The 15,027-nt window shown below is 38.2% G+C and overlaps 1 protein-coding gene across 3 annotated transcripts; it reads right to left on the reverse strand.

Annotated features, from left to right (window-relative positions):
• Positions 1–621: 621 nt before the first annotated feature.
• On the reverse strand, positions 622–4,098 carry LOC106396589 (ATP phosphoribosyltransferase 1, chloroplastic-like). Of its 3 annotated transcripts, none has more exons than XM_048753522.1 (11): positions 3,584–4,098; positions 2,987–3,046; positions 2,788–2,901; positions 2,488–2,553; positions 2,298–2,405; positions 2,103–2,186; positions 1,632–1,733; positions 1,438–1,551; positions 1,296–1,376; positions 1,088–1,207; positions 622–912 (listed from the first exon to the last, which is right to left on the reverse strand). In XM_048753522.1, exons 1-11 carry the CDS (start codon positions 3,998–4,000, stop codon positions 817–819), a joined length of 1,362 nt encoding a protein of 453 aa, XP_048609479.1. In that variant the 5' UTR covers positions 4,001–4,098; the 3' UTR covers positions 622–816. The 3 variants fall into 3 exon arrangements, with proteins under 3 accessions (XP_048609479.1, XP_048609478.1, XP_013692473.3); XM_048753521.1 differs by having other exon boundaries at positions 1,027–1,207; positions 3,584–4,077; XM_013837019.3 differs by having other exon boundaries at positions 1,015–1,207; positions 3,584–4,077.
• Positions 4,099–15,027: the final 10,929 nt, after the last annotated feature.

Genomic DNA, 15,027 nt, shown 5'->3' on the forward strand with positions numbered 1-15,027 from the left:
CATTCAAGCGACGTCGAAGCAAGAGATGATGAAAAAACAAGCAGAGTTGGAGACAATTATTTTGAAGGAAAGCCTAGAGCTACTTGTAATTTCGGAGCCAGAGGAGTCTAACCTCATAGAGTCAGAGACACTATTGCAGCAAGATCCATTGTTGGTTGTATAACAATCTAACAACATACTCGTGTTAGAATCTGAACAATCTCTGAACTCCAAGAAATCAACGATAGCACCAGTTGTGGTAAAATTTAGCTTCCTAATGGAATCAAACAACATAGAGTCAGAGAAGTGGTTGCTACCATATGGCTGTCTAGATATCATTAGTTGGAGCTTGAGGACAAGCTCTGAATGGAAGAGGGGAATAATGATATGTGACTATGGTTAGATAGATTGTGATATTTTACATTAAGAGTTTTGGTAATTTTCTATTTAATAATTGGTTTTGAAGTTTTCCTTTTTATATTAGTTTAAAAATTTTCCATATTCTACAAAGTTGTATCTCTATATAAGGAATTCAAATTATTAATAATAGACAAGCTTCCAAGAATTAACTTAATTAGGTTAAAAGGAAGTAAGCTTTTTGGTTCATATCAAATACCCTAGTGCAAAGATGATTTAAAAGCCTTAAAACATAAACAATCTTTTATTTCTTTTATTATTGCTCCAGCAGATTCACCACATGATCCATACAGAAAAGCAAGGTAGAAATTACAACAGCAATAGAGAGAAGAAACAGAACTATATATAGTTGACACGAAGGTACCAACCCAGAGATTTACACCAAAGGGTTTTCATAGAAGGTGTTCATCATCAAAACATCTAAATCTTGAGTTTTCTCAGGAGTTGACCCCATCTTGGAGTCTCCTCATCAAAGATGTAGGTAAGAGGTGAAATTAATACCCCACTGCCACCCACCTGTGATAACATTGGTGAACGTGATTAGAGAACCAAGAGAGAGGAAACCATAAACAAATCATTTTTTGAATATTGCCAAGTGCAAAGTGGTACGAGAATAACCAAGCACGTCACCATTTTAAAGGTTCGGGGTCGAACTGAGATTAGTAAGCAAGAAATTGCAGGGATTACTAACCGCTCTTAGTTGCTTCACAGACTCGTATAATGCCTTTTTGGGCACACAAATCACTATGGCATAGTAGTCAATCGATACTTTTCCTTCTTGTTTACAGTAAACTGGGCTTATTGTTGGTCCCTGCTCAATATAAGAGAAGCCATAAACGATCAGTGAGAAAAAAACAAAAAGCAAAGGCTTAAGAACTTCCACCATTAGGAAACATTACCTGCAATCCTGACAGTGATGGTTGACTCAACACACGCTCAGCCACTTCTTGAGCACTATTTCCTCTCATGTTTGCAACAACCTAAAATGACAATATTAAGGAAAAGAAAGTGAAACATCTTCACAAGACACAAAGTGCGTACAGTGAACTGGCCATCAGCTTTAAGATGGGCCTCCAATCTCTCGAGAATCTCGTGTACTGTGTTTAATGCTCCTTTTCTCTCGGTCAATGCTCTTCTGCTTGCCACAAGTGCCGCCTGAAATTTATAAACAAAATGTTCAGGAAAAGTATGGCCGCCAGCATACAGATTAAAAGGCTCCAAGAACTTCATATCACCTGACTTTCCAGCACAACCCCTCCTTCAATCTCTTTTAAGTTGTTCTCTTTGAGTGTCGTCCCACTACTCACAAGGTCCAAAATGCAATCAGCTATCCCCATCTAGTTGACATGCAAATATGTGTCAACAAATACTGCACAAAAGTGTCCTTTGTCCCAGGCTAGAGAAAAACTTTCATGTCACAGCCTAACAGTAAATACATTACATGCTAACAAGCGTTTCGTTTGATAAACAATACATCAAAATCCAGAAAACTCTTTCAACTATGCGCAATTTTTAACTTCAGACTAGAGAAATAAGCTCTAAACAAGCAACAAAGAATAATGATATCTACACTGTATGTAATCATGGATATGCAGCAAACTATATATTTCATTTAAAAAATGACGTCTTTGTTATAAAAGAGTCGTTATTAGCCTAGTGTTGAAGAAAGACTATGTTTTTTTTTATGTAAAAGAGTATAATCTCACCGCCGGAGCTGCCTCCAGGGCTCCGTCTGCAGTTGAAAACGTTACATGCTTTATGCCGTTTTCTTCCATAAATTTGGGGCCGAGCTGCGAAAACCAGTTGAATCATTCCCAAAATATTATATTGCAGCTAAATACATGCTGAGAGAAAACTAATGACAACGGCGCACCAAAAGTAGAATCTGTAACTCATCATACATAAGTGAAGCCAGTAGCAACACGCAATGGTCTCTCCTCACTCCACTGTGGCATCTCTGCTAACTCCTTGAGAGAATTTATGTTCTCATAAATCCCATAGTTGGGTATCTGAGATCATTTGACATGCAATAAGAAAACCATCCACAGTAAAGATATGAGAAAAATCCAACCACAATAGATTAGCACCTACCGCAATGGACAGATGACAGTCTCCAAAGTTGAGAGCTTCATGGACAATGATAAGATCTTCATTTTCCTAGTGAAAAAACCATATACTAAATCTTACAGCCCAACTCAACAATAGTGTCGAAGAATCACATAATAAGAGAACTAAGCGTCAACTGGTTGTTCTTATTAGTTTATATATATATATATATATATATATATATTTTTTTTTTTTTATATCTCCACAAGGAGTATAATAATAATAATAACCAACCACCACTAAGTATATCCCATTCAAGAAAAAACAATTAAGGTGGTGACTTACCTGACCATATTCACTAAGTGTGTCAAGACCAACGATACCTAGATCCAGATCTCCTGAGAGTAACTTCCTGACAATGTCTTTTGGACGTTGAAACCAGACTTCAGTGTTTGGTAACTGGAAGACATGAAAAGATAAAAAAATATAAGACATGGAAAAAAACACAGTGTCCTTTTCATGTTGGCGTTGAATGCATACTTACCTGGGGAATTTGTGCAACGTATTGCCTAGGATTGACTTGTTTTACAAATATTTGACAGTCCTCCACAGAAGAAACAACAAATAAAAAGAGTCAGAACAAGCTACGAGATTACATATCACTATCTCCGGTTCACTCAAAGTGAAAGGAGACAACACTTCAGAGAAGAAGAAAAAAAGCAAGCTTTGCTACGGTTAACAGTTTCTAGCATCAACAAACAAAACAGCCAAGATACGAAAATATATACCAACTTCCTCCAATTATTTCACCAAAAACGTAGCACATCATCAGAGTATCAGAATCAAAAGGAACCGTATTAAGATAACCATAGAAGCTTCAAAAGCAAGACAAACATGAGAGACTATACTAAACACATGACGACGAAGACAGAACATAAAGCTTCATAAGAAAAAAACGTCTGTGGGGAAATCAATAAACAAAAGGGGGAGATAATTAGTCTTTAATCAAAGGAGGATTTGAAGTTAAACACAAGCAGATTGTAAATTATCTCAAGTTTGAAGCGAAATACTTGTTAATCTATAGCATTAACCAGATAATAATCAAAATGCAAATTTTCATCGGAACAGAAACACCATTCACCTTGAGAAGATCGATGGAGTCGGCAGCCATGCGTCCTTTGCTAGGAAGACCAAGACGAATCTGCTCTCGCTCCACGACAACAGCGGGAGCTGGAACAGAACCATTAGCGACGGTGCTTTGAACGGAGGCGACGCAGGAAGTAACCAATCTGAGGCATCTCAGGCGAGTTCTGCCGAAGGAGAAAGCGGTGGAAGGACACGGGGAGAAGAGTGGGGTTGACGGCGAGAGGGAGGGAGAAGGGCATTGTTGTAAATTGGCAGGGAGAAGGATAGACATTGCTGTGGTGGTGGCTCTTGGTGAGAGTGAAGAGGTTTTTATTGAACAGAAGAAGGTCGCAACTGTGGGCAGATACTGATTACAGATTCTTGCTGCCACTCTAAATAATATTTTTATAAGACCTTGAAAGGCCTTCTTCATGCGTTTTCCAATTTTTCTTCTTTTTGTCGCCAGTGACAATCATTGTTTAAATAAAATATGCAAAAAAGCACGTGAACATATAGATAAAGAATTAATTTATTTTAAAGTAGAGTAAAATATATATTCTAGCTGCTAGTTGGCAAAGCAAAGCCAAGTCGGGGGTTCTACATAATTTATCCGCATCTCGGAAAAGATAACTACGAGGTTGGACCCGCATTATAGCATTTTCGGAAGCTCAATCACAAAGAAATTGGATGGATTAGATTAATTGCAGCCTGTCCCAATCACTGCAGTCTGTCCTTTCTCCGGGATGTAATTGCGCTTGGTGGTCCGCTGGATCAGGCAATATTGCATTCCTTGTCCGGTGGAATCCTGAGGCTCGGGTAGGCAACTTCTCGACCAATTTTCCAGTCGGGTCTAGTTCTAAATGTCAGTGAAGAGAACAAGCTTGAAGCGATCATTAGAAACTAGCTACTCCCTAGATGACACGAGAAGACCGGCAACCGAAGCAGTGGGCGGCTGTACAGCCAACAAGGATGGACATCTCATCCCCTATGGATTTAAAAAAAAAAAAGTTTTTATTTACTATCTATCTATACAACTAAAGTAGAGTTTTTCTCTCCGGGGGGGGGGGAATAATAACAAGTGTCGCTCTCTGATTTGTTAATACACTCGAATTGGGCTTTTTTTCTAAACGTGATTATGTGTTTCTAAGCCCATGTCATTACAGAGCAACTCCAAGCTCAGATCCTTCTTTCCTCTAGGTCTCATCTTCTCACCGTCGCCGCCTCTCCGAATTGAAAGACAAAGTTGATGCCATGACCGTTACACTCTTTCCACTTTCTCCTCTTTACTCCCTGTTAATTGGTGATTGCTCCACTCCTCTTAGCATTCAATCCGCCTCTTCGCTTCACAAAGTTACTTCCGGTATAAATACCTCCTCTTTCACACATGATTATCACAACTTTGAGAAGAACCAGAAGATTACTCTGTTCAATTTCCGGTGCTCTAACGTTGCGGAGGTTCGGTTGTTGCGGTTCTGGGAGGCGCGAAATCTGACGAAAGGAGGTGAACTCATGAGTGTTGACATGCTCTTTGTCGATGAGAATGTAAGCCTTTTTTTCCATGAATCTGTTTTACAGTTTACTTCATCCCGATTCTGTAAAGTATAACGCAGTTAACATTCCTTCCCAAATACATTGTCTAAACGTTTTATTTTCTCTTCGCTTACAGTCAACCTAACACAAGGAACTGTCAGTGCGAACCGTCATCTTAGGTTCAGGGAACGTCTTAGCGAAGGCTCCCTCTACACCTTAACCGGATTTGACGTCGTACGTCGCAACACCAACTTCCGTTTGTTTGATGCTCCTTTCTCGATTCGGTTCAATGAAGGGATCTCTCTTGAGAAGGTAACTGTGTCTGCTAGGCCCATCTCTATGGAGCTTTTCAGATTCATGGCATATAGTCAGATACTTGAGTTCGTAAACACTGGGAGACAACTTCCTGGTATGTATTCGTACACTTAGTCCTTTAGTTGGTTCTGTGATAGGCATGTGTTAAAGTAACCCACCTGATTATTTATCAGACGCGATTGGTGAGGTGAATGCAATCCGAAGCACAATCCCAGACCGTCTACCAGGGGCACAGCGTGTGATGCTAACTCTGCGTCTTCGCATGTTCATTTCATTTTATATACGACATGTGTTATTAAGGAAGCTTTTATTGCATCTGTTGAATTGAGTTTAGTTGTTCTCTCTCTGCAGTGGTGAAAACGTTTGTGTGAGGATGTTTGACTCCTTGGCTCTTGCGTTCCATACCAAATTAGACAGTTATGGGAGAGAGCCGAGAGTCGTTATTGCTACAAGTGTGAATCCTAAGAAAGTTGGGGGTATGCGTATTTTGTGTTTCTGAATTTTGGTTGCATACATACATATATATTCGTCAAAAGCATGTTAGTTTCTATCTGTTTAGTACTTAAGTATCCCTTATTAATTCCCGTGTGTTTTCCAGGCCGTCTATTTTTGAACGGTACTTTTGGCACACATCTCTACCTTGACTCTGAGACCGCAGCTGGGAAAGAAGTCTTTGACATGTACTACTCATAATTCTACTTCAAGTACCTCAAGTTTGTGATATTGACAAATATGTTGTGGCAAGTTAGAGTTTATTTGATGAAGGACCTTAAATGTAATGCATCAGATAGAACCTGTTCACACATAGGAGTATAGGACCTTCTTCCTCACATTCTGCTTTCATCCCACTTCCAGATTGTGTGCCTTGCACAGCCTGTGGTGACTCCACCAGTGTGTCATAGTAAGGGGGTGTCAAGGAGCTGGAGACTGTTTCATTAGCGGAGTTGACGACCTACTTTATGGAGTCGCCACCAAAAGTATGTTTTCTTAATTACCACCTTCTCAAGTTTTCTCATACTTGGAATATTAAACCCATGTACCTCATTCACAGGTAGGTTATTGAGTTTCTATACACAACCAAAGTTATATAGGAACTACAAACAGATGGTGCTACATCTCATGTGCCAAGTGTTTCGGAAAACTATAGCGCCTAACGCAAGTGCTTTTAATGTTCTCAGGTTCTCTCCTTAAGCATATATCTTAAACCTCTTAATATCACATAAGTCCTTTAATTATTTGAAACTCAATACTTTCTTTGAATTGAAACGTTGATGCTTTATAAGGTGCAGCGGGTGAAGATTCGGCTGTATTGTAGCATTTGACGCAGCTATGACTAAGGTGACAAATGTCAGGGCTATGGAGGTTCCTCATCCAATGGTTTGTAATCTGACCATAATATAAGCATATACTATACAGTTTCATGTTATTTAGGATTTACTGATGTGTGCTTTGATGAACTTCAGGGACAAGGTGAGGAGCAAGACCCAAGGAACCCATCCAAAAAAGTCTGGACTTAGTTTCATGCATTGAGCACTATACAGGAACATATCTATCGGTTTCTCCCATGCATTAGTTAATTGAACTCACTTTATGTTTTCCAAATAGGGGTTAAGACACTTAGTCCACCATCTAATTCAAAATTTCTCTCCCTTTTGGTTTGTTTACTTAGTAAACATTTGGAGTTGTCAATTATACATATATCTATCTATATATGCAAGCACTCTTACCCAAATGCACACTCGATATGAAAAGGAAATTAAAAAATCCATTTACATTATATTTTCGTCATGTTTAGTCAAAAAGACGACCACCTAACACAAAAACTTCTGTAACATACTGAGAATCATCACCTAGCACAAAAAACTATTGTAACATACCGAGAAGTGAGAATCATACCACTCATACTTCAGTATTGTACATATAAAGGAAATTAGGTCTCTTTGTAGCTTAACTCTATTTTTCTTTAATGTAAGACTCTAGATTCTTTTAGAACGACAAAGACTAGACGATAAAGACTAGAGATTACTCTCTTCTCACTTACTAAACGATAAAGACTTAGACATTACTCTCTTCTCACTTACTGCTACTCATTTTTCCTAGAGGACCCGCATCATTTTTACTCAAAAATCACGCCAAGAACCTCCATTAACATATATACTTTGATTCTGTAGGTTTCCCCATGATATCTGAAAATAATAACGGTTAAAAGTTTCCGACTTCATGTCTACACTTGGGATGCAAGTAAACTGGAGTTAAATTACCAAAAAAAAAAAAAAACAGAAAAAAGTAAACTGGATTTTAGAACCAGTGCCATAGCAGTTGGGTGGCCAACGCCTCTGATTGTACTCTAAGTCCAACTACTCCCAATATTCGTTGTTGTTAATATTTAGTTATTTACTACTGCAGTTACCCATCGATTGGTAGCAGCTGTGCATGTGTTTACCTTAAATTAGTAATGTTCACTAAAAACAACAATTCGACCCTCTCTTAACCCAACCATCCAAACCTTACTTTCGTCACTTATAATCTTTATCAATGATCAAAGCATTCGATGATTAACTTTCGTGTTCGTTATGTCCCCTATTAAAAACTCTCTTAGCGCTTTTATCCCATACTCTGAAGCATCAAACCTTGCTTCTTTTAACTCGGCTTACATATGATCTTCACAAAATAACATGCGTACGTCGCCTAAATTTTATAAGGAACCTGCAACCCTTCGTTTTTTGCAAACTAACCTACAACCCTTCGTTCATGCACGTTACTGATTATTATTTATTACATAGAAGAAAATGGTTGGAATTATGTATATGCTGACATCTTTGTCTGTTCTCTACATATTAGAATCTGAATAGTAACAAAACGTGTGTATATATAATATGGATATTTTTTTATTATTAATTTTGGTTTATTAATTTCGGTATGGCGTAGTTTTCGACGTTATCATTCAAAGCCTTAATCTCACAAACTCAATAACACAAAGTTAGAAACCCGCGTGAAGCAAATAATTCTAGATTAGTCAAAAACAAATAATATTTATTTAAGGAAAGTTTTGAGTAAAAACATTTGTTAGAAACACACTCATAATCACGGGTAGAATACATTCAGATATACCACAAACAGGCATAAAACTTTAACACACAATTGAGAAAATATAATAACACAATTGAGAAAATATAATAAATTACTACATATATAATCTCATGCAAATGCAAAAAAAAACCGTATTTCCATTAAAAATATAAATGAAAATGAATATTGAAAACAAAATAGTACAATATTAAAAATATAATATTGAATATTGATAACAATTAAAAATTCAGATACACAAAAATTATAAACAAAGGTCAAAAATGTTAACAAAATAAATATAATCTTCAAAAAATAATTAATTTATAAGATGGTCTTAGAAAACAAATATTTATTATATTCAATTTAGAGTAATTTTTTCAAATGATTTATAAAATATAAATATATTTTAACATAAAATAATTTTGTTGTAAACTCACCCGCCCGTAGGGCGGGTCAATCCCTAGTTTATAATAAATTTTAGAGAAACTGGATAAATTTGCCCTCTATAAAATTTCAAACCTAGGGTTAAGTGTACCTCAAGTTTGAAACTTTTGCCTTCCATAATAATACTTTCTAGATCCGTAACTGATTCGAGGCAACGAGGTAAACCTCACCCTTTAAGTGGTTATCATCGACAGTAGAGAACGGTTTATGATTTTCTAAGGATTACGGAGCACTCTAGAGGAACGTGTTGGTTTGTCGGAAAGTGTCGTAATGTTTGATTAAGAATCCTTTGTTCAAATCAAGCTTTTAATCAACACTTGAATTCCCGTTATTTTGGGGCGATTTTAATGAAAGTAAATATTGTTTTTAAACAATTGGATGGACATACCATTACTCATGTTGTTAGAACCCAACGAAGTTTACATGCGGCTATATGAAAATGCATAAATGCAAATCCTATTTCCCTATCTGAAATATTTTTGGAGATGAACTATTCATCTTGAATTCAGGTCCGCTCACTTTTCAAGTTCATCATCCATCCAAGAGTGCTATCAGCCTCTTGAGCCTTTATCCACACCCCTTTCAAGTGGTCAAGGAAAATGCAATTATCTTATAATTTGCCAAGTGGTATCAGAACCACTTGAAAGTTAGAGTTTGTGTTCTGATTTCCCAAAAAAACCCATCTGGATAAACATTTTCTTCTATGTTTATCATTTATAAGTCAAACCGATCCATCATTTGAATCAAAAGAGAGAGAAAAATGGAGTAAAGAACGAACAATCCAACAACACTGAGAGAATTCAGGTTTAGGATTGGTTAATCGATTTGGCGCTAATAAATCTTGCAATTTACCTATTTTCTTTCTGTTTTTGGTTAATATTTCTAGATCTTAGGTGATTGAAACTTTTCTCACATCTGAACTCTTAAGGAAGATTGATGAGTTCTCACCTTCTCTCATGGAGTACGTAGATGAGATATAAGAGATCGAACTACATTCAAGACGTTCGTCTAGTCCAGATACAATATAACAACATAGTGGTGCGGCCTTAATTAGATAGCTCAAGGAGCTTAATACCTCTTAATAGGTCTTGAATTGAAGGCTCGTCCCAAAAGATCACTTGAAGGTGGTATGGGGTGAAATTCTAGAGCTTTGGATGCTCTTGGACGTGGATGGACTTCTATTTAAAGTTATGGAATGCTCTAAAGATGTGTAGCAAGTCTTAAGACACAAGTGCACCCTGCGTAGTGTCTAAGATGTGGCACAGACGATTTACTCGACTAATGTGATGATAAGACCTTCTCCACCACATGAACAAGAAGGAGTGTCTCCAAAAGGAGACTTGAAAAGAAAGGCAAAAGCTTATGTTTTATTAGAAAAGTGTGTGATTACATTACATGCAGAGCTTTGACTTATATATGCGTGAAAAACATGTAGACTACTAACTAGAAATCCTTAATCCAAATGCTAAAATGAAAACCTAAACCTATTCCTAATTGGTTTATGAAACCGTAACCCTAATCCTACTTCTAATTGGTTCATAAAAGCAAAATCCTAGTCCTATATGGCTTAGCATTACACGAAATCAGAAATACACATAAGCTAAGTAAACCGTCCAACTTGAACCAAGTTGGTAATCCTTCCACTTCTTGGGCTTTAAAGGCTCTTGTTCAACCATCTCCAACTAAGGCTCATGCCATTCTTTTCCATTAACTCCTTTATTCTTTCTTCCTCTTGTCGAGCATCCTTGTTGATGATCGATCAAAGTAGAACTAAGATCCCAAAAGCTCTCAGGATGCAGAGCTTGTAGAGTCTAAGAAATCGTGAATCAAGGTTCCCTTTACTTACGTCTCAGCGTTTGTTTCTATATTCATAAAAGTTCGATTGTCTTGCATTTATCATCTATTGTCTTGTTTCCATAGTTCCTCCAGTCTTCCTTATTCTTGTTTCTTTCTTATTCTTCTCCAAACAAGATATACCGTCATTGATATGGGCTTTAGGATTACATAAGATGTTGACCAGATGTACACGTTTGGAACAATACAAAAATGTACATTAGATGGTATACATATGTCCTGGATGGTAGGTGTACAACATAGTCTTTTGTGGCTGGCTTTGAAGCACCTTCAACACATGTTCACACACCAAAAATTAATATTACATATTGAAATATTATTTCAATATATTGTTGTGAAAATATATATTATGTTTAACCGGTAACTCCCCGGTTCACAGTTTCATTTTCGTAAGTGGTCTTCCCTTCGTCCTTTTTGTCATTAGTGGTAAAATCTCAACTTCCAACAATTCAGGGGGATATATATATCATTTGGATTTAGAACCGGTATTATGATCATTTTACGATTTCAGCCCATGTTTGTTTCACATAGTGTTCTCAAACAAACCCATTGTAGTCCATGTTCCGAAACTTGTAGCTGCTATAGTGTGTCAGCTGTTGGGTTCAAAATCGGTAATGACAAAATCAATGTCGGAAAGTTCCCGAGAAACTTTTCTAAAAATAAAAAAAGAATATGAAAAACAAAAACTTCATATTTTAAGAGTATTACACGACAAGTTCCTCGGAAAAGATCATTCAATCTCTCGAACAGACGATTCCCGAACATCGAAACAACCAAACCAGTGTCGTCCGACCCGTCATCGGGCAAGTTGGATAAGCCACGTCCAACTCGCCCGATGGCGAGTTGGATCGACCAATCCAACTTACCCAATGGCGATTTGGATCGACCAATCCAACTCACAATTAGGCAAGTTGGACGAACCACGTCCAACTCGCTCGATGGCGAGTTGGATCGACCAATCCAACTTACCCATTGGCGATTTGGATCGACCAATCCAACTCACAATTAGGCAAGTTGGACGAACCACATCCAACTCGCCATTGGGCGAGGATGAATCACATCCAACTCGCCTAATGGCGAGGATGAACCACATCCAACTCACCCAATGGCGAGTTGGATCGACCAATCCAACTCGCCATTGGAGGAACCACATCCAACTCACCCAATGGCGAGTTGGATCGACCAATCCAACTCACCATTGGGCGAGATGGATGAACCACAACCAACTCGGCCAATGGCGAGTTGGATCAATCTCGTTCAATTCGCCATCAAGTGACTTAGATCAGTCCCACACCATGCATTCTCGCCTCCGGAACACCCTCTTTTGGGTCTCGATCAAACTGTCTCTTGTTTTGTCTCGATTGGAGTTACCGTCGAAACTTGACGATAAAATTAACAATGACTTGTTTCTCGTATGAATCCGAATCAATCGTATAAAACGATAACGGTTAACTTAACACCATGGTTATTTAGATTATACAATTGGTTTCCACTATTTCGTGAAACCGACGTCGTACGGAAGGCAATTTCTCCGAAAGAAATCGTAAAAACGTTTTAGTCGAAAAACGGCCCAAGTTACTATGACGGTTTATAAAATATTCGCGTAAGAAGATAAATATCAAGTTTCAAAGGATAATCATGAAGATAGAGAAAAATGTAATATTTCCAAGAGAAGATAAACTCGAATAAAGGGCAGAAAAGAAAAGATAAATGTCAAGTTTCTCTGCACTTAGGAGTTTTAGGCATTGTATTCGACATGCTCAGTTCCAATGTCTTGCACTCAATTACTAAACGAACTCGTACGAGCAGGTAGATCTCTTGTACCACCCTTTCAGTTGAACTACGTTCGGCTTGATCCTCGAAAATGGTACGTAGGCAGCCTTTCATAAGGTTCAGTCCGAAAATCAACAAATTATTTTTTTGTATCTTTTTCGTTTATTGTTATCAAGCTGCGACTCAACTAGGTTTAAGGTTTTTGGTGGCTATAACTAGAGAACTCGCTGATAGTTCTTGCGGTCAAAGCTTTTATAATCTTTTGTAATAATCGCAACGCTCTTATGCGGATTCGAAATAAATATATACTTTCTCCATAAATTTGTTTTGTTGTCTTTTCATATTTTCCGCATTTATTCGGTCATTTGTCGTTGGCTCTTGCAGAGAATCCGAGACCTCACGAAAAGTTAGGATTTCTTGACTTTCCTCCAATCGACGGTGTGAATTTTGGTTCCCACATCGGCATGGTAGTCCCAAGGACAAATCTACGCGACCCCTTGTGTTGGGTCAAAATCGATCACGGCGGAATCAACGCCGGAGACGAGCAATGAAATAGGAAGAAAGACAACCATCATTACCCGACCATACGAATCACCTGAAGATAGCCAAAACTCGATCTTGACCTCTTCCCGCTCTACGTATGGCGATCTCGGACGTCACGGTCCCACTGGCCATATGGCGAGTTAGGATGGTGAGCTGGACCGTCCAGTCCCGCTCGCCATATGGCGAGCCGGGACATCTCCATCCCGCTCGCCGTATGGCGAGCACGACTGCACCTTTCCAACACCACACACTCTCGTCTCATATCCGTAGCTTTCTCCTTCGAGCTTCGATCATACTATCTTTCGTTTCGTCTCAATGGGAGTTACCGTTGGAACTTTACGATAAAAATCGACAATACTTGTTTTTTTCGTATAAGTTAAAAACTTGATCGTATAAAACGGCGACAGATTACTTAACACCCTAGCTGTCTCGATTATACGATTAACGTGAACTATTTGTAAAATCGACATCATACCAATGGTGATCTCTTAACAAAATTGTAAACCCGCTTAAGTCGGAAAATGGCCCGAAAAGGCCTAAAACGCGACCAGAAGCCCACTTAAGATTTCAACGAGAGTAAGCCCAATGTTATTATGACGGTCTATTTTTATTCGCAGGAAAAGATAAATGTTAAGTTTGAAGATAAATGTCAAGTTTCATTTATCGAGTTTGGAGATAAAAGTCAAGTTTTGAGGGATATTCATGAAGATCGGGAAAAAAAGAATATTTCCGCGAAGGGATAAACTCGACACGGCGGCAAAAAGGGAAAGCATAAACGGACCTAAGAAGAGTATATAAGGGATGCTAAGGCGAGAAGCGCAGAGGAGAACTTTTTACATCTAGAGAAAATTTAGAACTTAGAGCACTAGGCAACTTTCCGTTTTTATCGAGCTGCGACTGAACTAGGTTTTCACTAGTCTTAGGTTGCTAGAACTAGGGAACTCGCTGACAGCTCTTGGGGCCAAGGCTCTTACCTCTTGTACTCGTGCTTACGCAAATTCGGAATAAGACACCTTTTGCTCTCTTTTCGTTTTATTCAAGTTATTATTTTCGTCTATTTGCTTGGTCTGATTACTTGACGTTTGGCTTAGTAGAAATCTAGGACCTCTGGGAAAGTTAGGTTCGCTTGGCTTTCATAATTTAATGGAAATCGAAGGTGTGAATTTTGATTCCCACACCTTGGTTCTAATTCATCTATCATAAATCTAACTACTTAAAATCCAAACATGAACAACAGTTTTGGTTGCGAACATCCGCAGACAAACCAAAATGTTTCTTCAATGCAGGGTTAAGACTAAACCCTTGCAACATTGCGAAATGTCTTCAAGCCCGCGAACATTACAAGCACAAAACGCAGCATACGGAAGAAAAATCGATCTTCAGCATCGCGAGACATCTAAGACGCCTGAAGAACCGTTTTTCGATAAAATTACCTTCCTCGATAAAAACACCTTCTTGGAATACCAGACAGTCATAGAACTAACATCTGTTCAAACATTTTCCTTCGCGAAGACTCAAAAACAGTAATATCTACCACTATGTTTGTCGGTGATCACAACAAACCCTTAAGTTCCTAAACAGATTCAACCATCTCATAGAGATAGCTCTCCGACATCCGACACAAGGATAATAGCGCTATAAAAGAAAACCAAAATTTTGGTCAGCATTTCCAGACTACTTAAAATTTGTTTTTAGGGAGATGATCGGTTCCCGACCAATGCAAGTCATATAAGCCGAGAACCTATCGCAGACTTCAATACTGGAACAAAATCAGGTTGAAATCGCAACGGGTAATCTAAAAGCAGAGTACTCATCGCAAACCTTAAACCGATAGTAAACTTATGTCTTGCCCTTAACCCAGTATACTGGTCTCACACATCTTACAGCATGGTATCAATGAACCCGATACGAGATCCCAAAACGTGTCTCTTC

This window comes from Brassica napus, chromosome C4, assembly GCF_020379485.1.
Source record: "Brassica napus cultivar Da-Ae chromosome C4, Da-Ae, whole genome shotgun sequence".
In the NCBI taxonomy this organism is placed as follows: domain Eukaryota; kingdom Viridiplantae; phylum Streptophyta; class Magnoliopsida; order Brassicales; family Brassicaceae; genus Brassica; species Brassica napus.

Coding starts and splice junctions, on each gene's coding strand:
- LOC106396589 (XM_048753522.1), bottom strand. CDS start 4,000: ATGAAGAAGGCCTTTCAAGGTCTTATAAAAATATTATTTAGAGTGGCA. Junction 2,902..2,986: donor ACGTTGCACAAATTCCCCAG/GTAAGTATGCAT, acceptor CATGTCTTCCAG/TTACCAAACACTGAAGTCTG. Junction 2,187..2,297: donor TTGCTACTGGCTTCACTTAT/GTATGATGAGTT, acceptor TGGTTTTCGCAG/CTCGGCCCCAAATTTATGGA.